Below are 25667 nucleotides of genomic sequence, written 5' to 3'. Positions count from 1 at the left end.
GTTCACTTCCGACCAGCATCTACAGTAATCCGAAAGGAAACTTCAAATAGTCAGCGGTGCGTGAATACAACCATGCCTGCAATATTCACAGTGGCATGACAATAGGAGAGCTTCAAACAATAAACGCGCAGGATGGTTTTATGGGTGCACACTTAACGATAGCATATAAATATCAAACTTCAGCAAAACACTGTAACTACCGCAGTTTGAGAAAAGTAAAATAGTGAATCTTACAATTCGATCACCATGCGTAGCCAAGTTATTTTCATGATATTGGCATCAATTAAGGTAAGTAATTAAAACCAAGTAACCTTTACTTTGGCATTCAACGTTGCTGTGTCGTTCACAGTCATAGAAAGGTTACCACCATTGGTATCGTTACTTCTTGTGAAGAATTAAATGTTCTCCAGCAGTGAATTGAGTCACAGTAAATCATATCTCAACCCTATGGAATCTAAATTCGCTATCTATTCTTTACAGCATTATCAACTGATTTCCCACATTGAATCTCTGATGAAAGATTTTCAGATAGGCATAGTAATGAATTAGCAAAATGAATAATCGTTTGAAAAGACACTTTTGCAATGCTGCTTGTAGAGACAAATTCATTCATTGGTAGGCCGAAACGCGCCATTGATTTCTAGCTTTAATAAAATGCTGTTATTCAGGTAATTTCCTACGTAGTTTTAAGGTTATCCATAAAGACTAAAATGTATTTTACAATGCTCTTACATTAATGTCACTACAGTTTTGCATTGATTCGGCACCGTTGACCTGTGGTTAGGGTAACGGACTCACTATCAGAGGATGGTGAGTTCGAGACCCGGTTCAAGTCCCGGTAGGTCCAGAGCTGTGGACTCACTGTCGGAGGACGATGAGTTCCAAACTCTAACACGGTCTTGTGCCCCTGAACAAGGCACTTTACTCCTCAGGGTACCTCATTCTGTAATTGGGCTAACGCCTGAATTAGCAAAATGGGCTTAACTGATGGACTGATATATTATTAAGGCTGTTTATTTTCTTTGATCAAAAAATGATCTTTGATCATTTGATTCAACAGTCTTACAATTTTTTATAACTTTTGTCTTGGTTCAGAACTTGATGACACATTCGGACATTGTATGATTGCGTTAGTATGCGCCAAATGATATAAGAATTTGAATTTTGATGGATATCTTAGAAAAATAGAATTCAAATATTTTTTTTCAAATATCAACACATACACACTGTCCATTTACTTGTTCAAAAATAAATACAATGGAATGATACAGATTTATTACAGTGTACCCGGATGTGATCTCTTAGATAGAGGAAATCTCGTAAGTAAATAATCGCGTTTTGTAGGCACTGCAAATGTGAAAATAGAAACAGAAAAACAGCTGTTGTGATTCTCGGAATTGACATATTGTAAGCTATACCTATGCTATGCTTAGTTTGAAAAGAAATGGCCACTTCTGCTATATGGCATGAATTTTGGGGCGACAACCCCTCTTTCCTAGATCGATTGATTTCTTTGTCGTCTTTCGTAAGTCCAGATATGAGGCTAAGAAACGTAAAAAGTAAGGCCAAAAGCAGGCAATTCATGCGTGTTTTCACTGTATAATATTAAGAAATATCTACTTAAAACAATGTTTACAGTTGCGCAATTACCGACGTATTACCGTGTACGTTACATAATAATCATAAAAGACACCATATTCCACTTATTGGATAAATTTTTAGCCGAAACCGAAGAACCCGGTGAGTCTTTGTCAATGGTGCTTTTTTTCTGTATATCCTAAATATAGTATTTGGCTAAATTTGTATTTTTTGCTTTCAAACGGAGAGAGCGACGTAAACGTGACCTAGAGATGTAGTCCATTTGGAATTTCTTTTGTCAATTGCTTTTGTCATAATTGTAGTCCTCATATGTGTCCAGGTAACTTTATAATTATTGTATAATGTATTGTACTATAGGCCGGAGGCCAAAGTACCGAAATAAACAAATAATAACAAGGCAGTATTGCTGAAGGCAATGAGTACTTGGGCCGTGGTAAAGTAATTTTGAGGACAATATATACTACTATTCAAATATGGTCTTGAATTTCTCCTGTCAATGAGGCATTTGATTAACTGGTTATTAAACGAAGCAATGGCATGACAACGGCAAAATATGTCTAGCAACTTTTGTGGAGTTTGAGGCAGGGGTTCTTTATTTATAGCGGGAATTGCTTAAACTCCTTAAATATTCAAATTACAGCAAATTTCTTTTGTTCTCGATGGTAGATGTCTAATATTTAGATGGGCATATTTAGATTTCTACCCTATAGTTTTCCCTATATACCAAAAATCGGACATCCAGCTCTATTGGCTTGCTCAGAATTAGATGTGCGCATAATTAATGAGGTACAATATGTGGTGTCATAAGGTGTCCCATCATACCATTTATGAAGGGTGTAGCACTTGTGGTTACTGAGTTGTGGACAAATATATATATTGAGGTCAAAGGTCATTGAGGTCACGTCACATTTTGTCATATAATTGTATGCTAAGTTATTCCTATATACCAAAAATCAGACCTCTAGTTCTATTGGCTCGCTCAAAATAAGATATGCACATAATTAATGAGGTACAATATATGGTGTCATAAGGTGTCCTTTCATACCAAATATGAAGGGTGTAGCACTTGTGGTTACTGAGTTGTGGACAAATATGTATATTTTAGGTCAAAGGTCATTGAGGTCACTTGAAGTTTTGTCAAACAAATTATATTGTTAACTTATCCCTATATACTAGTACCAGAAATCAGACCTCTTGCTCTATTGGCTCGCTCATAATAAGATATGCACATAATTAATGGGGTACAATATGTGGCGTCATAAGGTGTCCCATCATACCAAATATGAAAGGTTTAGCACTTGTGGTTACTGAGTTATGGACAATAATGTATATTTCAGGTCAAAGGTCACCAAGGTCACATGATATTTTGTCAAAATGTCTGAGATATCTGCGTGAACCGATGGACTCACTGATGGACTCACGGACGGATATGAGCCAATCTATAAGCCCCCTGGACTTTATCCGTTGGGACAAAAAAACTGTGTCACTGCATCCTTTAGGCAATATGAATACAATGAGAAACTAATTTTTATTTTTCTTGGCATCATACATGCGAGTCTATGGAGAACTGCCTTATACATGGGAGTCTATGGAGGTGTAAACTAAAAAGTCCTCTAACACGGCCAAATTTGATAGCATTGTGAAACAAATCGACGTGCATCTGTATGGGGTTGGGTACTAGGCGTGAACGGACGCACGGACGCACGGACATGACCAAACCTATAAGTCCCCGCGGACTTCGTCCGTGGTAATTAAAAACAACGCAACAGTTATTACAGCTACACCGGCGGTAGGTTCATATCCAGAGCCCCGTACGGTCTGCCGCCGTCGCTTGAAAACAATCTCATGCACCCGGCCATATGGGCAGCTGGCCGGATGCATGACTTCCCGGAGAAGGCGAGCTGTCACGTTCAAGCTCAGGATTATTTGTCGATCAAATTTCAATAAATTTACCTTACCTAGATGAAATTTTGTCTATAGGCTGAAATTTCGCCGAAGTTTGACAAAATTACATCGATTTTTCAGGTTCATATGCGACATTTTTGAGTTTTGAGTGCAGACAGAAATAAGTTTGAGGCAACATGGCTGCGACCCCATGTTGACCCCTAGCCCTGCGTACGATGCTATGTGCTACAGCTAACACACAGCTTCGTACGCAGGGCCAGCGAGAGAGTTGCCGACATCGACGGTTATTTACGAGAAGTGAATAAAAGACTGTCATTTTTGGAAGCGATCGAGTAGCTGAGGTAGGTTGGGATACGACTTGGGCCCAAGAACGCTGAATTTCGGCAGTAATTTGGCTTTTTACGTCAAGTTTCAAAATGGATTTGAAGTCACCGACCCAACGTACGGGTCTTTGCAGGGCTGTGGTGAGCCGGCGGTTAGCTGTAGCGGAACACACAGCATCGTACGCAGGGCTAGTTGACCCCCAGTGAAATGTGTTCGCGATCAAATCTTCCTATATTTTTTTCAGAATTTCAACAAAATCATTGCTTCTTACATCTTTTGTAAAATATAAAATACTAAAATAAAACTGCGATGTGCAATGTCTCCAGATTTCTAAAATATCGTTCGTTGACCGTTCGACGCAAACTTGTGACGCAGTTGAAATTCAATACTGACCGCCAAATAATCTTTATGAGACGAGATCAGTCTAGACATCCTCCAAATTATCCAACCATTCGCATTGGAGTTCAGCTCGCTTAGAGTATCATAACATTTTTCGGCCTTCTTTTAGATCGACCCTAATATCTCCCATTTAGGAAATAAATACACAAGCTACCTCGACAAAACTTCGTGCACCATCCAAGACCAAACGCACTACAAATCTGTCTTGACGTCATCATCTCCTTACATGGTAATCGGCATACCGTATTTTTTAGCAAAGGGGACACAGAATACGTCGGAGTATTCAGTTTCAAAACGTATTACATTGTGTGATGTTGTCAAAAAAAGTCATGTTACTGCAGTGGTATAAATTACAAAACACAAAAGTTCAAATCAGTTTATTTTGGACTGGCTTTACCCAACATTTCATATTGTTTCTTATGCCAGATTTGACCACGTGCTTACTGGCGACCCCTTTTCATGCAAATTTTGTGTCAAATGATGTGTTCCCTGGAAAAACAAACGTACGATTTCTAAATGAAAGAGGCGAAATTTGCCCTCAAGACTCGAAACCACCCCTTTGGGTGTACCTAGCTATTTTTAACGAGCTTCTCGAATCTGCAGCTCTATTTCGAAATGATGGTCTGGTTTTCTCAGCTCAAGGATAAGTGTTCTCCATCGCTGTGGGCATTACTATTCTCAACCGGGGGTACAGTTTCCAGTCGTAATGTTTTTCATTGTGTCCGGGATATAAAACCTTTCCTTTTCAAACTTTCTCTTTGATTAACACTAATCCACATCTTGTCAGTGATTAAACATGTTTCAAGTTTAAATGTTAAATTCTGGTCTCGAGCCCTCCTGTTCGACAAACCGAAATTACCCCTCCCACTTTGGCTCGTCCAGTGGGTGTAGCAAGGGTCGTGCCATCGCCTAGGAAACGGAGGGTGCATTAATTGTTGCATTTCGATGCACATTTTGATTATATTCAGAAGATTTTGTGGCCAAAACTCAGATAGAGAAGCATTTATATTCACATCTCACTTATTCAAGACTGGCTGAGAGCAGCACTTCCATTCAGTTAACATCATTACGCCATTTATTATGCCAAGAAAGATGAAGCCAATACATTTTGCCCTCCCTGGTCTCAGCCAGAAATGGTTATACCTTACAGTTTTTCCCACGGAATGAAAACAAATGTACTTGGGCTGAGGCCAAGTACAATAATTATGAAGATCAATGATTTCGTGGTTTTTCAAGAAATGTACATTTAAATTTAGTCGTAATACTGATGATTCATTACGATTGCATTTACTGACCAGATTCATTTCCTTCGAAATACTTGTGTCAAAGTACCATGAGATAAGTATTTTTATACATTTTGCATTTTCATCACTTTTCTCCCATGATTATTAAGTGGTTGGCTTATTTTCACGAAACGAAATTTTGAAACAAGCAAAAGTGAATGATAAAATGCTTAGTTGACATCATGATTACATGACTATATGGGTATTTCTTAAGGAGTGTTACCTTACCATTTAGCACAAAATAGCATCATCATATATTCCCACTCGTAAGTATAGGTATTCTTTTATACAAACTGCTGTCTGACACACGCGTACGTATACTCACAGTTCTGAAAGTGTAGGCAGGTGGCAGGTTTTTTTTCCATATTCTGCAGTTCTCAACTTTTTCGCGATTCAGTACTTTAAGATTATTAACCAAAAGGTGAATCTTGAAAACATTTTCAATTTCTGTACATTTATAGAGATAGTTAGTGAGCATTTCTTGTAGTCTTATAGTTTTGGTAGGACTCTTGTCTACATTTTCAAATTAAATATGCGATAATAAGCGAGAAACTCGTCATGAAAAAACGCATCAACAGCTTAAAGAATGTAATTCCTTTGACACAGACGACTGGGAGATCAGCGAACAGTTAATTCGGGTAAAATTTTTGTTCGATTTGAAAAATAGTACACTGTCGATTTGATTTTGAACTCAATACCATAAAATTATCATGAGTACATAAAAATTTAATCACGTTAAACTTTGGCTTCTAATTACACCTCTGTCATTTTATTTGTCAATTGCCAACGTCGTCTTTATCTTTTTTACAGATTTTGCCTCTCTTGGTAAGATCAGGTGAGTGCACAACGATATACCAGCCTTCAACCAGATGGTCTTTCATTTAAAGTCAATGTATTGGGCTCGACTTCTTTTCCAGCTATATTTAATTCTTTGAACGATTTTAACAGAAAACATCTATTAGCCAGTTGTTAATGATTTGTCAATTGTTATAATGAAAGTTCTCAAATCAAATTTGACCCAGACCAAACTCATGTATATTTCTTCAAAAAAGATAAAATTTCATCCAAGTGCACATTCATAGACAAAGCTTGTATAATGTTTGTCGTTGAATACGGGTATCTCAGTTCTATTTCGGAAGATAGGTTTTGATGGGAAAGAAATGCAAATTGGGCCTATATGCAGTAAAACTTACAACGCATTTTGTATCAATTCGGTGTTTACAAATCCCCGCTATCACTTCCTTACATATTTTTTACTCATCACCGTACCAGCAAACAAAATAGAATGTTCAAAGCTTTTAACATTCTATATTGTTTGCTGGTACGGCAATTTAAAAGGATGGACCTAAAATAGGAGAAACATAGAATATGCATTTTATTGAACATCTGTTTCAAGATTTTCTGTAAACAACAGAACAGCATTCTCACTCAATATGAAACAATACTCAACAGGAATGGTCATTCAATCGTGAAGCCATAATAAAAAAATATCAGAACATGATGAGTCAAATTCTACTAAAATCGCCCCCTCAGTGTTAGGACTCTTTGATTTTGAAAACAAATATGGCAAAGATTTATCAATTGGATGATAAATGCCGATTCAATTCAATTCGATTCTCTGTGCACTATTTCACCAAAATACAATCGGGTTAATTTCTGTTAATGCCACAACTGTCAATCATAAATAGGTAAATAACAGTAATATCTATTGAATTTTGTCATATTGTACCACACAATTTGTTTGAAATAATACACTGATCTCGCAGTTATAAGAAGATCAGTTACCCAACGGCCACATCACGTGTATGTTTTGCATCCTTTGCTTTTCACATCAGACACCTTGTTTGTATGTTTAGCACAACCAAAAAGTCTAACAGTTTACCGAAAGTCAGAGCTCAATCCCTCACAGAAGTTCATCGCTTCTCGCTCAGGTCCAAGAACCATAATAAGTTTGATATAGGAGCATGGCGAGGTTAATGTGCTCAATTCACAAAGTGGAATTTATTTCGTAGTTAGAACGTTTACAATATCTTATATTATCACATGCACAAGCCAAGTTTGTCGTCTCCGAACAAAAAATACGGGATTTATTCTCTGGTCGTTCTACGTCACGACAACCCGCGTCTATGTCATCAGTTTCGGTGCGTGGGACCTTTTTTTGTCGATCTTCGGTGTGCTCGTAAATATGTAAACAAACAACATGGCGGCCGATGTTTCTCCCACGATCAAAATCATGTAATGAAATCGATATTTTCACAGACTACGACATTACTAATCGGAACAATGTAAATGAGTGTATCGCCTGTATATTCCGAAGGAATTACGTGAATAATTTGTGGAAACAACGAACTCGAAGCTGGTCGCGTATACCGTGGGTTCCGTACGCATTGCAAACAGGGTCAGGCGCGACGTGTACAGTGTTCGCGCCGTCGAGATTCAGTCAATATTTGTTCCCGAAAAATAGCGTATCTTCGTCTGTTATAAATTTCTAGGACTATGCTATCTTTGAAATAGAGTATAACTTTGCGGAAGGTAGCCTACGTGTAGACCGAGAGCTGTCATTTGCCCCACACACGAACGAACGTGAGCGCTACCCCACACGACGGACGACTGGAAATGATTGACAACTTGTGCACGGCGTACTGATATTTATTCCTAAAGTAGTTCAAAAGTTTAAACGCGGAATCGTCATGGAAAACTTATTTTATTTCGCAAAAAATAACGAATTCTTGGCTTGTGCATGTGATAAGTATATTATAAGATATATATTATATTGTGTTGCAGGTGAGTATGCATATTCAAATATGCATACTCACCTGCAACACAATATAAACAGTCCCATTCCCGCCATATCCTCACTCCTGATGATTGCTTAGCGCATGAAACAGCCTGTAGAGTGACAACTACAAGTTCCTAGATTCTCTGTATTACTGCCCTGCAGAAATGCATTGAGCACTATACTTTGCCTGCATTGACAAGCAAACCTTTTTCGTATATATATATATATATATATATATATATATATATATATATATATATATATATATATATATATATATATATATATATATATATATATATACAGTTATTACTGTGACAATGATTTAATAGTTACCTTACAATCTGCACACTACAGTCCAGAGTAGCAAACCCTGTTGTAGAGAACTACAAAAACTAAATGTTAAGAAAAGGCGAGCGCTGATTAGTATTGCCATGACATATATATAGATGATCTTATAGAAATGTAATTCTTATTAAATTCTTCCATCAAAGACGATTGTGAAATAGAATATGGCTACCGTAGACCTGGCAACGACTTGAACAATGGGAACAAAAACAATAAAGATAGCGCTGAGGAATGTTGTGAAGATTGCAAAAATACTGAGGGATGCGTCGCTTGGACTCTGACACCAAAGAAGAAATGCTGGTTGAAACACACCATTGGCGACAAGCGATCTCAATGTGGGTATAAAACTGGCACAGTCACACGTATGTATAAAATTATTCAACTTGTTAAAGGTTTTACTCGAATTTGCGTTGTGTTTTTACTCTAAACATGTGTGAGGGAATTGCGATATTTAGTTATTGCTTCTCGGTCCCTTGTACAAAATTATTTTCTTCAAACAATGAACAGAAATCAAAATATACTGCACTTCGAACAACATGCCATGCTTTATTAATACTGTTTTGTGTAGAGACCAAACGGACTTAACATTTTCCAATGTACAATGTCAATGTCATCCCGGAGAAGGGCCGTGAACATTGCAACAAGATATTAATTCCTTCAAATTTTCGAGTGTCAAGCCAATCTATCTTTTTACGCTCTTTATACTGATCATAAAATCGTGAGACTGTTCATGAACGTTTACTTCGAATATCTGCTATAACTGTGCATGAGAAATATTTCAAAGAATTGATGTATTTTATTTGTTGTAGCTTTCTCCAAAGAAAATGTAAGGCATATCAAAAACACACACATAACGGATAAACTTGGTACTGAATCTTTCCGATGTAAATATAAAATAGTTTTTCAAGGTGTTTATCTCCATGACATTAGTCCAAGTAGGAATTATTTTTTCACAATCTGCCCTCAAAATCTACGTGAGATACCGACTGTCTTTGTTCGCTGATGCAACAATTACTAAAGTAACAACAATAATTTTCATCACTAACATATGGCAATGTTGAACAACCAATAGCCAATGATATCACATGAACTGGCCCGTATCTCCACCTGTGTGACGTACACCCGCCAAATCCACACATGGAAACATAGAAGGCATGTCCAGCGAACTTTCGAGCCGCTAAAACTATAGCTATCAGCGAGAATCGAATGGGGATACCTTCGATCGTTTTTTAACGGCTCGGTAACGTCGCGTCGCGGCTAGGCTCCAGTCGAGTTGTAAAGGCAAGGCTCAAGGTGGAAGTCGTACCTGTAGTAACCGGCAATCCCGGTTGGCGATAAACCTGAAATCTACACCTCAAAGTAAGTTCAACTGAATAAATGAGTACCGTATAATCTTCGGGAAAGTGACATAGAAGGCAAAAGCATAAAGTCATTCGACTAACGACGATAAATGTCCTTCATCACACAAAAAGTTCCGTAAAATTCTCGCTCGGAATCAAACCCGCAGCAAATTAGGGCTGTAGCGAAGACATAAGCTGTCGAGCTGTAGTCTAACTCTTCAGTGCAGCACTGTTGAATCCGATGTATTTCGAAAGTTGACTCAGACAACACACACAACAGAAAGGAGTTTCCGTCAAGTAATAAAATTAGGATGTATCTACGGGCGAGATATGTGTCACTGCAAACATCAAAGTCCGTCAGACGAAAACATTGACGACCGAGATCAGGATCCGAGTTGACATCGGCGGAGACCGGTGACGCCAGCGTTGTGGCCAAACAAACATGAAATGTGGCCTACTATTTGTGTCATCGAATTGAATCTTTCGCGCTCGTCGAAAGGTCGAAAACTTGTGTGATTTTTTCTAAAGCCACAGCATCTCTAAGAATGAGAATCACTGTTTCGATCGTGTCGTTGCATTTTACTTCATATGTATGTATGTATGTATGTATGTATGTATGTATGTATGTATGTATGTATGTATGTATGTATGTATGTATGTATGTATGTATGTATGTATGTGTAGTGTGTGTGTGTTGATGCATGTTTGTGCGAAATTATATGTATACGTATATATATATATATATATATATATATATATATATATATATATATTATATATCCTCTCTCTATATACATTTTCCATCTTTTCTATCTCTAAAAAGAGCTTGATTGTGTAAATTATTTTTTTTTACATTTGGCGTTTGGTAGATGACGCGCCGCTTTACCCGTTCAATGAAAGTAATCCTTGTAAATAAAACACAAATCGCGACGAAATTCATGCAATTTGTTACAATAATTTTGATTCCTCCATGTCAAACGAAAAATAAGAAGACTCTTCATGTGATAAATATATAATCCCAGGGTATTTTTCTCTGTTTGACGTCATCGTACACTCGTGTTTTTCGCGGAGCCGCACAACTTCTCGCCTTCGGCTCGAAGTTGTACGGCTCTGCGAAAAACACTGATACGATGACGTCAAACAGAGAAAAACACCATGGGATTATATATAAGTATAAAAGAATTGTTGCAATTTGTTCAAACGAAGTAACAGCACAGTCATCGTTAACATCTAAATACCATTTCATGAACTTTAAGGACCACCTTGTGAAATCGAAGAAAACCTTCGCAGACCGGGCAACGACCTGAATAACGGTAATCAAAACATCAAAGCTAGTGCTCAAGCATGCTGTGAAGATTGCAAACATACTGACAGATGCGTTGCTTGGACCCTAACTCCACAGAATGCATGTTGGTTGAAACACACTGTCATTGACGCGCAGGCAGATGATGGCTACCAAACTGGCACAGTTTAGGTAAGTAGCTATACTGCAGTCCGATTGTCTTTGTAAGGTATAACATGGGTCGTTAGTTTACGCATAGATTTTTGATCTAATGTCTATACGTCTGTCCTTCGATGTTTGTTAGCAATCATACTGAACTTGTTATTGGAGCGTAAAAGATACCGAATAGTGTGTCAAAAATTCATTGCATTTTTTTTAGTAAATGTAATCTGCGAGGAACGATATGTCAGTAACCATTATCATCTCCACATAGCGCCCGCTATGGTGTAATTTTAATAACATTCGTTTATACTGTTATCTTAAAGTGTATAACATCGAACAAAACTCTTGAAGGTCGACTGTTGTCAAATGTAATTTTTTCTCTTCAGTTAATCTAATAACTTTTGCCTTCCATCTTTCCGAGATACCTTCTGAAGCTATTTACTGAACTTTTTAGAAATGTGTAAAAAGGCAAAAAGGTTCTAGTCTTGTGTACGGTTTCTCATCCAAGGGATCGAATTTGCTCAGCTGATATGAAAATTGCTGTACTTATTAGTCCCCACGGACACCGTCCGGGGGGACTCACCGGTTTGGTCATGTCCGTGCGTCCGTCCGTTCACGCAGATATCTCAGAGATGCCTCGAACGATTTCATTCAAACTGAGTACAAGGATTACTTCATATGTCATACATATGAACGTTGATTTGTTATGTGACACGATCCAATATGGCGGTCGTGCGGCCATTTTGTTACGATTTTTTCATTCACGGAGCCATAACTCACACGTCTCAACCGATTTTATTCAAAGTTGGTACAAGGACTTTGACCTATATCATGCATATGAACGTCAATTTGTTTCACGATATGATCCAATATGGCCGCATGGCAGCCATTTTGTTACAATTTTTTATGTATAGAGCCATAACTCAGGCACATCTCAACCGATTTTATTCAAAGTTGGTACAAGGACAATTACTTATATCAGCTTATTCGATATGCAAGAGCATGCAGTTTATATGGTGATTTTGTAGAAAGACATGGCCATCTCTCTTACAAACTGTTAAATCAAGGTTACACCAGAGCAAGACTTGTCTTAGACTCTCCACAGTCGCTGTGCCTTGTTTTGTGCGCGCCCAAAGTGGGCCTGCATTCGAAGGCTACGCTGTGCAGCTGTGAGCACGCGCTGCCAGACACAGCGACTGTCAGTTCTTGCAAGGATATGAATATTCATAAAGATAGTGACGTCAAAAGAAAAACCTATCTAACTGGGCTTAGTGAATATTATACCTATACACGCGGTATGTTTTTATTTGTCATTTTACATTTTATTTTGCTATGGTACTTGTCATTTGTTTTGATAGACGGATGCGTAGAGTTCTATAAAGTACCCGGATCAGGCAGAAATCCGACCGGTCGCTTGCAAGAACGTCCAGGCCCTGGGATTCGCGTCGCGTCTCTGAAGGGCGCGCGCATTCCAATAGGGAAGAACGCGAATCGCAGGGTCTCTGCCAGACTAGACTTGTCTCTACATCCTTTCAAATATACTCCAGTTGGCCATGTCATCACTAGTGATCTGAACTTGGTTGAACATCACCACCTTCGTAAGATATTATCTTGTGGACCCAAGTTCAGAGAACCTCGTAGGATCAAATGGAACCATAATTGTAAGATCATTATGGACTGTTGAAGAATATGCCAGGAAATGGGCTAAAAGGGAGGATGTAGAGCTTGACACACTGTTAGAATGGGTCAAATATGTGAGGAAAATAGTTCGTGGCCGTATTGGTCGACTAAAATCACATGTTTGCAGAAGACCCTATTCTGTATTTAAAGATCCTGATGCTGTTAAGTGTTTAAATGATATCCATGACAAATATGTTGTCGTCCCTGCTGATAAAGCTGCCAATAACATTGTATTTGTCTGTAAGAAGTATTATTTTGAATGTCTTATAGACGAACTTGGTGTAACTAGGACCTCCACCAACTCCACTTACAGACAATCAATGTTCAACAAATCTGAAATTTTGGCAAATCATAAGTCATTCATGGATAATTTTAATATTACAACAAAGGATGACCATATTAAGTTGCCTAGCTTACACTGGATACCAAAGCTCCACAAAACACCTTACAAAGCTAGGTTTATCGCAGGATTTTCAAAATGTTCAACAACAGAGTTATCGAAGATACTGACTTCTGTTCTTTGTACTGTTAAACGGGGACTTCAAGCATACTGTAATGTTGTCTTTTCTCGGAGTGGTATAAATCAAATGTGGATATTAAACAATTCGAAGGAACTCTTGGAAAATTTGAAATCTAGATCTGTTTCAAAAATAACATCTATTAAATCTGGCGATTTTTCAACATTGTATACCACAATACCACATGATAAATTGAAAGAACGCTTGAAACACATCATCAACCACGCATTTTTCTACAAAAACGGTTCACGCTGTTTCAAATATTTTGTATTGGGGTATAATTCTACATATTGTGTTAAACATATTACTAACGCTAAAGTGTTTTATACCGAGAAAGACATTATCAGTATGCATTATTTCCGCATTGATAACATATTTTTTGAATTTGGAGGACACACTTTCCAACAGTGTATAGGAATTCCTATGGGCACTAACTGTGCTTCCTTACTTGCCGACTTATTTCTGTTCTCATACGAGGCAGAATTTATCCAGAACCTTAGCAAGCAGAAAAAGGTCTCTGTAACTCGAACTCTCAACCTTACATTTAGATACATAGACGATGTTAATTCATTGAATAACTCTGAATTCAGTAAATATCTCGCTATGATTTATCCTCCAGAACTGTAGATTAAAAAAACTACAGAAACGGCCTCTTCTGCTTCATATCTGGACATTTTACTTGAATTTGACTCTAATGGTCACCTTTCTACTAGGCTATATGACAAGAGAGATGATTTCAACTTTAGTATAATCAATTTTCCAAACCTGATCAGTAATATTCCACTCTCATCTGCTCATGGGTATACATTTCCCAGCTTATTCGATATGCAAGAGCATGCAGTTCATATGGGGATATTGTAGAGAGACATGGCCATCTCTCTTACAAACTGTTAAATCAAGGTTACACCAGAGCAAGACTTGTCTCTACATTCAAACGCTTTTTTGGCAGGTATTGCAAGCTTGTAGATAAATACAATATCTCTCTTCGACAAATGATCACTGATGGCATCGGTGACATGGGGCCTTAGTTGGTGACCACTACCTATCTGACTTACTGTTTGATATATGGCGGGTGCCACATGTGGGGCAGGATGGGCTTACTATTTTCGAAACACCTGACATCACTTCTTGGTCTTTTGGCCAGAGGTCCATATATCTTTCTTTCATGAATTTGACTTTGTTTGTGTGTCGTCTATTTACTGACTGTTCTGTGCTGTTTTGTGTCTATGTTTACAACTATTGTCTTACAAATTCTGACCTAGTGTAATTGGATTAATGATTGGTATGATTGCGATTATTATACATATTCACGTCAATTTGTTTCACGAAATGATCGAATATGGCCGTATGGCGGCCATTTTGTTACAATTTTTTCACGTACGAAGCCATAACTCAGGCACATCTCAATCGATTGTATTGAAAGCTGGTACAAGGACATCGACCTATGTCATGCATATCCACATTTATTTGTTTTTTGATAAGATCCAATATGGCCGCTGCGCGGCCATTTTGTTACGATTTTTTCATTCACGGAGCCATAACTCAAGCACAGCTCAACCGATTTTATTCAAAGTTTATACAAAGATATTGATCTATATCATACGTATGCACATCAATTTGTTTCACGATATGATCCAATATGGCCGTATGGCGGCCATTTTGTTACAATTTTTTTATGTACGGAGCCATAACTCAGGCAAGTCTCAACTGATTTTATTCAAAGTTAGTACAAGTACATTGACCTATGTCATGCATATCCACATAGATTTGTTTTGTTATAATAGGTCATGCATATCCACATTGATTTGTTTTGTGATAAGATCCGATATGGCCACCATGCGGCCATTTTGTTACGATTTTTCATGCATGGAGCCATAACTCAGGCACATCTAAACAGATTTATTCAAAGTTGGTACAAGGACATTGACCTATATCATACTTATGCACATCAATTTGTTTCACAATGTGATCCTATATGGCCGCATGGCAGCCATTTGTTACATCTTTTCATGTTCTTAGCCATAACTCAGACATGTATCATAGGATTTTATTCAAAGTTGGAACAAGGACATTGACGTATGTCATTAATATGAATGTGAATTGGTTTCACAGTCCAATGCAATATGGCTGCCTTGTGGCCATTTTGTTATAATTTTGTCATGTCCTGAGCCATAATTTGGATATTTATCAACTGATTTTTTTTTCAAAGTTGGTACAAGGACATTGACGTATGTCATTAATATGAATGTGAATTGGTTTCACAGTCCAATGCAATATAATGGCTGCATGGTCACCAACATCATTCAAAGTTGGCACAAGGACATTGACCTATGTCATACATATGCACATCAATTTGTTTAACGGCATGTAGAAGTACCATGTCAATTATTAAATTTTCGTAATTAGTCTGATATTTCAAGAAATACTGCATCAAATTTCATGAAACTTGGTATAAATGTTAAGGTCACATTGCTTTAACAGGGAAAAGATATTTATCAGTGTCAAGTTAATTAATTTGTAATTGCATATGTAATGAACTTGCCTAATTAGAGTAACATATCCACAAATACTGTGTTAAATTTGATGAAAACTCGGTACAGATTTTGATCTCATAGTGTTGTAAATACAAATCAATGTCACTTAGTGGTATCATTTATATATATATATATATATATATATATATATATATATATATATATATATATATATATATATATATATAATATATATATATATATATATTTATATATATATATATATATAATATATATATATAGACTATATATTATATATATATAATCTCCACTCTTTTTTGGGAGTGGAGATTTAGCCGACTGGTTCTGTCTCAGGCCTCTCGGCTAGGCGACTGATGCCGTATGTTGTGGGTTCGAATCCGATTGAAAACTATCCGTATATATATATATATATATATACAAAATGTATACAATGTGCCCTCCCGGTTATCACCATATATATATATATATATATAATTTATATATATATATATATATATATATATATATATATATATATATATATATATATATATATATATATATATATATATATATATATATAAATATAAATTAATTGCTAGTTTGCATTTTCATGATGGATTTTTGTTTTTAGGGTGAATGTCCAAAGTACTGCATCAAACTTTATGAAATATGGTGCCGGTGATAATCTGTCAGTGATAGAATAGGATGCAAAAATGTTTGGGAGCATCCTGTCGATTAAGTGCTAATTGATTCATTTTAATGACCTTTTGTAATTGGTACGACGGCTTACATCGGTTTTATGTTTCCACCACCATAGAATCTCATTTTGGCCACTAAGCTCCTTCTGTATCGGAGTATTTTTAATCAAAGACCTAATTAATTAAAATACCTATTAACACTTGGGGACTGTGTCATTGTCAATGACTTGTTTCCATTCGAACTGACGTTTGGAGTGTGAATGCATAGAGAAAAAAACAGAACATATGGCTTAAAAGAACTGACAGGGTCTGTGTTTTTCATTGCATTTCAGAACATGTGATGGACGTGATAAAAGTAAACAAAGGAAGTGGAATGCAAGACTCTATCCTGTATCTGATCACTAAATATTGAATTTGCAAATACTATGCATATTGTATACGTGACATTCTTAATCTCTGCTAACACAACAGACACTTTCAGGCTTTATTGAAAATAAAATGGTCGGCAATTTTCTCTAATTATCACAAGGCACTGTTTTCGTCTGCTCATTTGTCCCCCTACCCCTTCGAAATGAAAGAGGTGTAAACAAATTAGCTGATCACAATGTCCTAATTACCAATTCTACTGGACAAAGGAGGGAAGAAGAGAACTCACTGCCTTGCTCAAGAATGCAATGCTGCCGCCATATCCGTATCAAACAACATACCATAACAAGCTACCATAACAAGCTGTAATGAAAAACAAAACAATAAAACCAAAACAATAAAACCAAGTCAGTGATACTGCTCTTTCCTTTGGTTTTATTCCCACGGTTTCATTTCCAAGGAATGTTTTGTGCATGTGTCGTGCATGTGCATATCAGCAGTAACGTATCCAACAGTACAAGGTGGACTTTTCAAAAAAGTCAGTCTTCTTTTAGAATCTGCCTTTCACCAGGTGATTACACTTTGCTTACCTATTTAATTTACGACAAATAGGTCCTTTCAGAACTTGCTATAGACTTGCTCCAAGTCTGTGGGCATGTAAGTATCAAAACATAAATAACTTTAAGGACTAAACATCAGCAGACCGTCACGCTGAGTGGTACGCTGTTGCGTAGATGGTGGGGTGAACACCTTGGCCCAGTAACTAAGCTGTCAAGAAAAGCATTGCGACTGGCGCCAGTCTGGACTTGCCAGAGCGAGATTCCTGTACGACAGATTGTAGTGCATGCGAAAACGTGTGAAGTTCTTTTCACAAAATATCTGCGAGTAATTATCATTTAGCACCTGAATATTTGTTTCTGCGAAACAAAGCTTTCTGGATCATAAACGCCATTTATCAAAGTTAAGTAAACCTCCCAGCCCCCTTTTTCTGCGGAAAACACATGATATAAGAGATAGTTTCTAGTTTGTGCTTTTCACAAATGACGACACTTTGAACCATAGGCACTCAACGCGAGACTTCTCCCGTCTATGTATGGACAGACTTGCTTCAAGAGGATGACTAGATAACTACATATCCCACTTCCTTGTCCATTTCGATATTGTGGCAAAGCAAAAATTAGTGAAAATCATTTTCTGGCTCCAATTACGATAAGCAAGTGTGTTCCATCAATATACTTGCTATTATCAACATCAATGGGTAAAAGATGTTAAATTTATATGACACCTCAAGTTGCACTTTCTTGAAATCGGGCATGCGCAGCTGGTTGTCCGTGATTCACATTTGGAAATAAAAAAGTCAGCTTTACTTCTATTGTGAGTGACAGTGTCCAAATATGACAGCAGTGAGACAAGTGACTGTTGCTTATCAGAAAAGCCTGGTCTGGTCCCCTACCCTATTTCTACCACAAATATGATACATATATGTCAGATATCAAACTTTTTTTCAATATACAAGCCTTACCAGTGTCGAGTGCGTGCCTATTACCTTACCGTCGCTATCTCTGTACAGTATTTCAAAGAAAACAGTCAATATCTGTTAATTGCCCTCCCTAAGGCCCAAAAAATAAATTGTGCTGTTCCGATAACATGGTTTTCAAAAATAGGGTAGGTAGGTCGGCAGAAACCTTTATTCAAAAATATTGTTATTTTTCAATAAGTATTTTTCAGGGGTTCAGGGCTGTCAAACACTGGCCACAACATTTCCAGAAAACTGTATCATATGTGTACAATGTAAAAGGAAAAAAACATAAAAGACATCCTCGCTCAAGCAAAAATCAAATGCCAAGTAACGAACGCGTTATTTCACGGGTTTTTCTTTCCTTTTTTTCTTTCCTTTGTTTCCTTTTCTTTTCCTTGTTTACGTAGCTCTAAAAAGTTTAGGCTCGGCAGGTAAAGTAGGGCAGGTCGTTTTATCGGAACAGCACATTTTGTCGTCAGAGCGATAAGCCCCCTGCGTCGGTGATCGGCAGAACAAATTAATGAAGGGGATTAGGGAGGGCAATTGACAGATATGGATTGTTTTCTTTGAAATACTATACAGACAGATAGCTAGGGTAAAATAATAGGCGCACCTAGACACAGGTGAGGCTTTTATAATTCATAACTTCTGAGAAATATTGCTTGCAATACCCTGTTTTTCTGCCGCTGGATGCGCTGCTAACGAAAACAGGGTCAGGTATGGGCTAATGTTTCAGTCAGAATTTTGATTGCATATTAATAAGAACAGTCACCTGGCAAGATCCAGTGATCAGCACATCAGTACAGTGCAGTAGCAAGCTGGAAATTTAGATGATGAAACATCGAACGTTGAAGTTATTTGCTAAGCTTCACTTTTAAGTCTCCGACTCTGTTCTTCTTTGATGGCATTTAGTGCTGAAATGACGATAATCGTCTCTGTTTGCCTTTGGCATGTGCTGCAATGACTCAAAAATAAATGATTTTTTGTTTTTCATTCATTGTCGACATAGGATGCTTGGTTCGGGAAACTATTAAGGTAAAGTTATACCATGGGCATATGAAATCTAAATTATAAGGTAGCTCCAAGTTGGAAATAATTCAACACAATAATTGCACTGGTACTATTGACCAATGACAGCCAAGCTTTCTCATTCCTGACCTAGTTTCGTTAGCAGCGCAGCCAGCGGCAGAAATGGGTCAGTTCAGTTCAGTTCAGTTCACTTCAGTATAATAGGGATTGAATATCTTGCGATAATAACATCCCATGTCAGATCCTATTGATGGTACTGAAGTATTAAACTATTCACATCCTTCGAAAGTACTACATAGTCCGGTAATGTGTTCCACTCATCAACAATGCGAAGGGAAAAGGAGTATTTGCGGATATCCACTCTACACAATTTCTTTTGCAGTTTCTCTACATGTCCTCTTGTAGTTTTAGACAAACAACGATCCATTACTATGTTGCAGTCACCTATATTATTCAAAATCTTGTACACTTCTATCATATCACCTTTCACACGACAATTTTCCAAGGTAGTTAATTCAAGTGAGGATAATCTTTCAAAATACGATTTGCCTCTACATTCTTGGATAGCCTTGGTGAAACGAGCCTGAACTTTCTCCAATAAACATATATCCTTTTGTAACCAAGGAGACCACGCTTGAACAGCACGCTCCAGGCGAGGCCTCACAAATTGCTTATAAAGCCTGAGCATGATATCTCTTGTGTGGGATGTGAATGGTCTCTTGATCATACCAATTACACGATTTGCCCTTTTAACTGCCTCTGAACACTGGCGACTGGGTTTTAAACTTCTGTGCACATAACTCCGATATCCTTTTCTTCCTCAACTTCTTCCAGAAGAACATTGCCCATTTCATAATTCCATTTGTGATTATCACGTCCAACATGGATAACTTTGCACTTGTCAATATTAAATTTAATCAACCATTTATTAGACCAGTCCACTAGATGATCCAAATCCCCCTGTAACATTACGTGATCATTAAAGCTATGAATTTCTCTATAAATCTTTGTGTCATCGGCAAATTTCTTAAGACGTGCATGAATACTGTCATCGATATCGTTTATAAATATGACAAACAGAACAGGCCCTAATATGGATCCTTGTAGTACACCAGTGGTCACTGGTTTCAATGAAGAACATTTACCACTTACGACCACTCTTTGCTGCCGATTACAGAGCCATTCCTGTATCCATCCTGAGATGTCTTCCATTATTCCATGTATATGCAATTTATGAATCAACCTCTTGTGTGGAACCTTATCAAATGCCTTGGCAAAGTCTAAATAAATGATGTCAACTGGAAACCCTTTGTCAGCATACTCTGTTATGTCTTCGAGAAATTCAAGCAAGTTAGTCAGGCATGATTTACCAGATGCAAATCCATGTTGAGATGTGTTAATCAACCGATGCACTTTCAAATGGCTGATAATACTGTCCCTCAGGCATGATTCCATAAGCTTGCACACAACTGATGTAAAACTCCCATGTCTGTAGTTACCTGGTACTGTTTTCTTCCCCTTTTTAAATATCGGACATACATTAGCCATCTTCCAATCAGATGGTATATGTCTTTCCTTCAAGGATCTACTAAATAGTATTGATAGTGGAAAAGTTGGTTCCTCTTTACACTCGATCAACATTCTATTCGCTATTTTGTCTGGACCTGCAGCTTTGTTTGCATCTAAGTTCCCAATCTTTGTCTTTATCATGCTCTCTTCAAATACTATGTTTGACAGTGTTTCTGAGGTACATCTATCTTGCATATTTATATTTGCTGGAGGTGGTGGATCTCTTTCACATGTGAATACAGATGAGAAGAAATCATTTAACAGTTCTGCTTTCCAACTGCTTGAAGAAATCACTTCTCCATTTTCCTTTGGTAACAGTCTATGGTTTCCTTTGTCTTTTGCTTTGAACGCACATAAACACAATTGGAACTATTTTGCGATTATAAGATGAACAGTAAAAGTCACAGAATATGCTTTCTAAGAGAGAGTTCACTCAAAGTATTAGTAATTATCAATTTTTCTAGTGAAAATATCAAAACTGTAATTATCGAATTAAATGTCAAACTAGTACAAAAATTGTAGTATTTAAAGCCATCTGCTTTCCAAAAATTGTAAATTTATCCTTTTTGACAATTTTTAAGGATAATTCATCTCATTGATACACATTCTTGAAAATGTCAAGATTAAAGGTCAAAACTTGCCAATGCTGTATTGTTTAGAGGACCTGGATGCATTTGAAGGTTTCAGGATCATATCTGATTGGTTCTTTACTATTTCAAAGTGCCTCTCTAGGCCAGTCCTTAAAACAGTGTTTAGGGGTCATATCCAAGTGGTCCATTAAAATGATTAAGGGACACATCAGGGTGGTCCCCGAAAGTTTCAATGACTCAACTGGATGGTCCCTGAAAGTTTCAAGGTCACATTAGGATAGTCCTTGAAAGATTCAGGGACACCTGAGGTTGGTCCCTGAAAGTTTCAAGGGCTCATCCGGGTGGTCCCTGAATGTTTCAAGGACTCGTCTTGGCAGTCTTTGAAAGTTTCAAGGTCCCATTAGGATTATCCTTGAAAGATTCAGGGACACCTCAGGTTGGTTCCTGACAGTTTAAAGGACTCATACAGTCTTTGTCATGTTCACGCTACGATCACAGTTGCTGACATTATTGTCGAGATCAGGAACAGCAATGTCACTCCACAAAGGCCATGGTAACAGACATCAAATTCATCGGTGATATCCAGTATTCCGTTGCTCTCAATGTAGCCCTGTCATTAAATAATCGGAGTAATGGACGTCCTATATTCAGTGAGCTTTGTGGTGGCAAATACTAGATTTTTATACCACTCGGTCATGGCATGACATATAACTGTCAAAATGTTCTCAGTGACGGTTACGACGCGAGAAACGTAATTTATCAGTTGATTGGACAACATCACAAATATTGTGGAAGTTGCCTGAGACATCATGAAGGTTTGTCAAGTCTAGCCGCTCACGGTCATTTCTTCTTTACGTGTGATTTTGGTCAGTGACACGAAAATCTGTAGGTTCTGTTGTAATTGTATTTCAAACTTGGATCTTCCTGCATTCACATCACTGCAATGTTTTTCCGGATAGAAGCGGCAGTTCGCACCGGACAAACGAATTTTTCCTGAACAGCTAAGTTATGTCAATGGAATATACCAAGAGGGAGAACCAAAATCGATCCCATTCGAGTTTGTGACATGGAGTTTAAGGCTGCTAAATTCAACAAAGGTAATGTTACAGAGGTTATAAACATTGCTATGAGGGTGTGTACCTACACTTGTTAACTTATATCTAGTGACCAATATGTCAACAAATCATAGACAAAACCATGAATCAAATGATAATGATACCGACATAGCAGCGTGAGTCGGTTAAATCACACATGATATCCACATGTACAGAGAATGATATGGTGAGTTTATATTTTACTTGCATGTAAACAGCCACTCTATATAAGAGGTATATGTTTACGGATACTAGATAAGGATCAACGCCAGGCAGTATCTAACATCGATGGATAAGAATTGAACGCTATTAGCTTGGAAGACTTAAGCCACTACTCTGTTTCTATACCCCGACATGAATGTTCAATCAAACAATGCCGCATTTTATTATATTGAATTGCAATTCATGTTTTTATTTTTCAGATGTAACAAAGCCTCTGGTAGATGTTAGAAGAAAGTTGTTTGAGCCCATTAAAGAAAGTCACCGTGAAAGTGATGACGTTAAACATGGAAGGTTTTTCTATGGGTTACAAACCGTCGTTCCCGGAGGATGTTACGAGGCCATGTATGACAAAAAGTTAAAGATTTTCGAGTCTGACGAAGTAATCGTTGAGAATGTTGCGATCGACGAACCGGACTGTACTAGTACCTTGCTAGTTGACCCTCTTTCACCACACGAGAATATAATTCTTAAACTTGCAGATAGTAGCACTACGAAAGAAGAAGTACTATCCAAAATCGAAGAAACCAAATTTACTGATTATGACGTCAGCTCCATAGAAAAAACCAGATATGAACTGAATATGCTCACGTGTTTTACAACAGGTTCATTAATAGTAGTGCGCTTCACAAAACAATGAGATATATGTTATCACTATATGTAGCAGGTTTTTTTTCAACTTCGCACAGTACTCTCAGAGTTTAATCACTAATTACAACACTTTATTTAATATGCAAATGAGCTGTAAATTAACTTGACACTGCTCAATGCTTCATGATACAATTAGATATCCATCAGATCAACATTTGTAGCACGTTTTATTTAATTTAATGCTGTGACTTTAGAGTAATGTCACTAATTACAAAGTTCATTAAATATGCAAATAAACCCTAAATTAACTTGATACTGTTCAATGATTCATAGCACAATTAAATATTTATCTAATCAATTTCTGTAGCACGTTTCACAAAGCTTTGATGCCGAAATTTCAGAGTTATATACCTATTTACAAAGTTTATTAAATATGCAAATGAACCCTTAATTAACTTTACACTACTAAATGCTTTACAATACAGTTAGATATCTGTCGTATCAGTATGTGCAGCAGTTTTCATCACATTTGATGCAGTTATTTCGGAGTTATATGACTAATTATCAGACTTCATGAAATATGCAAATGAGCTAATTATTAACTTGACACTGCTCAATGTTTCTCAGTGCAATTGGATATTTATCAGATCAACATCTGTAGCAAGTTTCATCAAATTTAACGCTGTAATTTTGGAGTAATATCACTAATTACAAAGTTCATTAAATATGCAAATGAACCCTTAATTAACTTCACACAACAAAATGCTCTACACCACAATTAGATATTTGTCGGATCAGTATCTGCAGCAGATTTCATCACATTTGGTGCAGTTATTTTGGAGTTATATCACTAATTACAAAACTTCATAAAATATGCAAATGACCTATTTGTTAACTTTACACTGCCAAATGCTTCTCAATTCAATTAGATATTTATCAAAACAATATTTGTACACAATTTCACTGACTTGGGTGCCGTAATTTCAGAGTTATATACCTAATTACAAAGTTCATTAAATATGCAAATGAACCCTTAATTAATTTCACACTACTGAATGCTTTACACTACAGTTATATATCAGTTGGATCAGTATCTGCAGCAGATTTCATCACATTTGGTGAAGTTATATTGGCGTTATATGACTAATTACAAACCTTCATAAAATATGCAAATGAGCTAGTTATTAACTTGACACTGCCTAATGCCTCTTAGTATAATTAGATATATCAGGTCAATATTTGTTGCAAGTATCATCAAGTTTAGTGCAGGAATTTCAGAGTTATCTCATTAATAACAAAAGTTCATTAAATATGCAAATGAGAAGATAATTGACATAACACTCACAGTATCATTATAATGTTCTTAGATTGTCATCTGTGAAAAGTTTCATGAAATGTGGTGCAGTATTTCTTGATATATGTCTACACTGTTATTACCGTCTCCACAGGGAAACCATTGTACGTAAAAAAAAACAATATTGCATAACTTCATTAATATGCAAGCCACACTAACCAAAATCTAATCAGTTCTTGCAAGTAGCATATGGTACCTGTGTACCAAATCTGACTTGAATCCGTTCAGGCGTTTTTGAGTTATCGTGTAAACAGACACACACACACTAACACACACACACACACACACACACGGACAGACAGACAGACATCGCTATGACATTAGCCCACGTGTTTACACACGTGAGCTAAAAATGATAGGTCAGGCTGAGAACAATCTTAGGAAAGAACAGCGCAAAGGACGCATTACCGCATCTACATTTTATTCGGTATATACGAAAGTCAACACTGTAAAATCAGAAAAATATTTCAATATTAACTCTTTCGCACGGTCATTCATTGAGTGCTCTCCGTGGCAAGAGA

The 25667-nt window shown here is 37.1% G+C and overlaps 1 protein-coding gene across 1 annotated transcript; it reads left to right on the top strand.

Moving 5' to 3' along the window:
- The first annotated feature begins 150 nt into the window (after positions 1–150).
- On the top strand, positions 151–17343 carry LOC139132444 (uncharacterized). Its single transcript, XM_070698789.1, has 5 exons — positions 151–288; positions 6321–6345; positions 8784–8999; positions 11234–11451; positions 17148–17343. The coding sequence occupies exons 1-4, from the start codon at positions 247–249 to the stop codon at positions 11449–11451; spliced, it is 501 nt and encodes a 166-aa protein (XP_070554890.1). The 5' UTR covers positions 151–246; the 3' UTR covers positions 17148–17343.
- The last annotated feature ends 8324 nt before the right edge of the window (positions 17344–25667 follow it).

Source organism: Ptychodera flava, chromosome 5 (assembly GCF_041260155.1).
Source record: "Ptychodera flava strain L36383 chromosome 5, AS_Pfla_20210202, whole genome shotgun sequence".
Taxonomy (NCBI): domain Eukaryota; kingdom Metazoa; phylum Hemichordata; class Enteropneusta; family Ptychoderidae; genus Ptychodera; species Ptychodera flava.
This window is presented reverse-complemented; position numbering and strand designations above follow the sequence as displayed.

What these genes read in the sequence shown, in the direction of transcription:
- LOC139132444 (XM_070698789.1), top strand. Translation starts at nt 247, where the DNA reads ATGCGTAGCCAAGTTATTTTCATGATATTGGCATCAATTAAG. An exon ending in GCCTCTCTTGGTAAGATCAG is followed by an intron (nt 6,346 to 8,783) that starts GTGAGTGCACAA and finishes CTTCCATCAAAG; the next exon opens with ACGATTGTGAAATAGAATAT. An exon ending in TAAAACTGGCACAGTCACAC is followed by an intron (nt 9,000 to 11,233) that starts GTATGTATAAAA and finishes ATGAACTTTAAG; the next exon opens with GACCACCTTGTGAAATCGAA.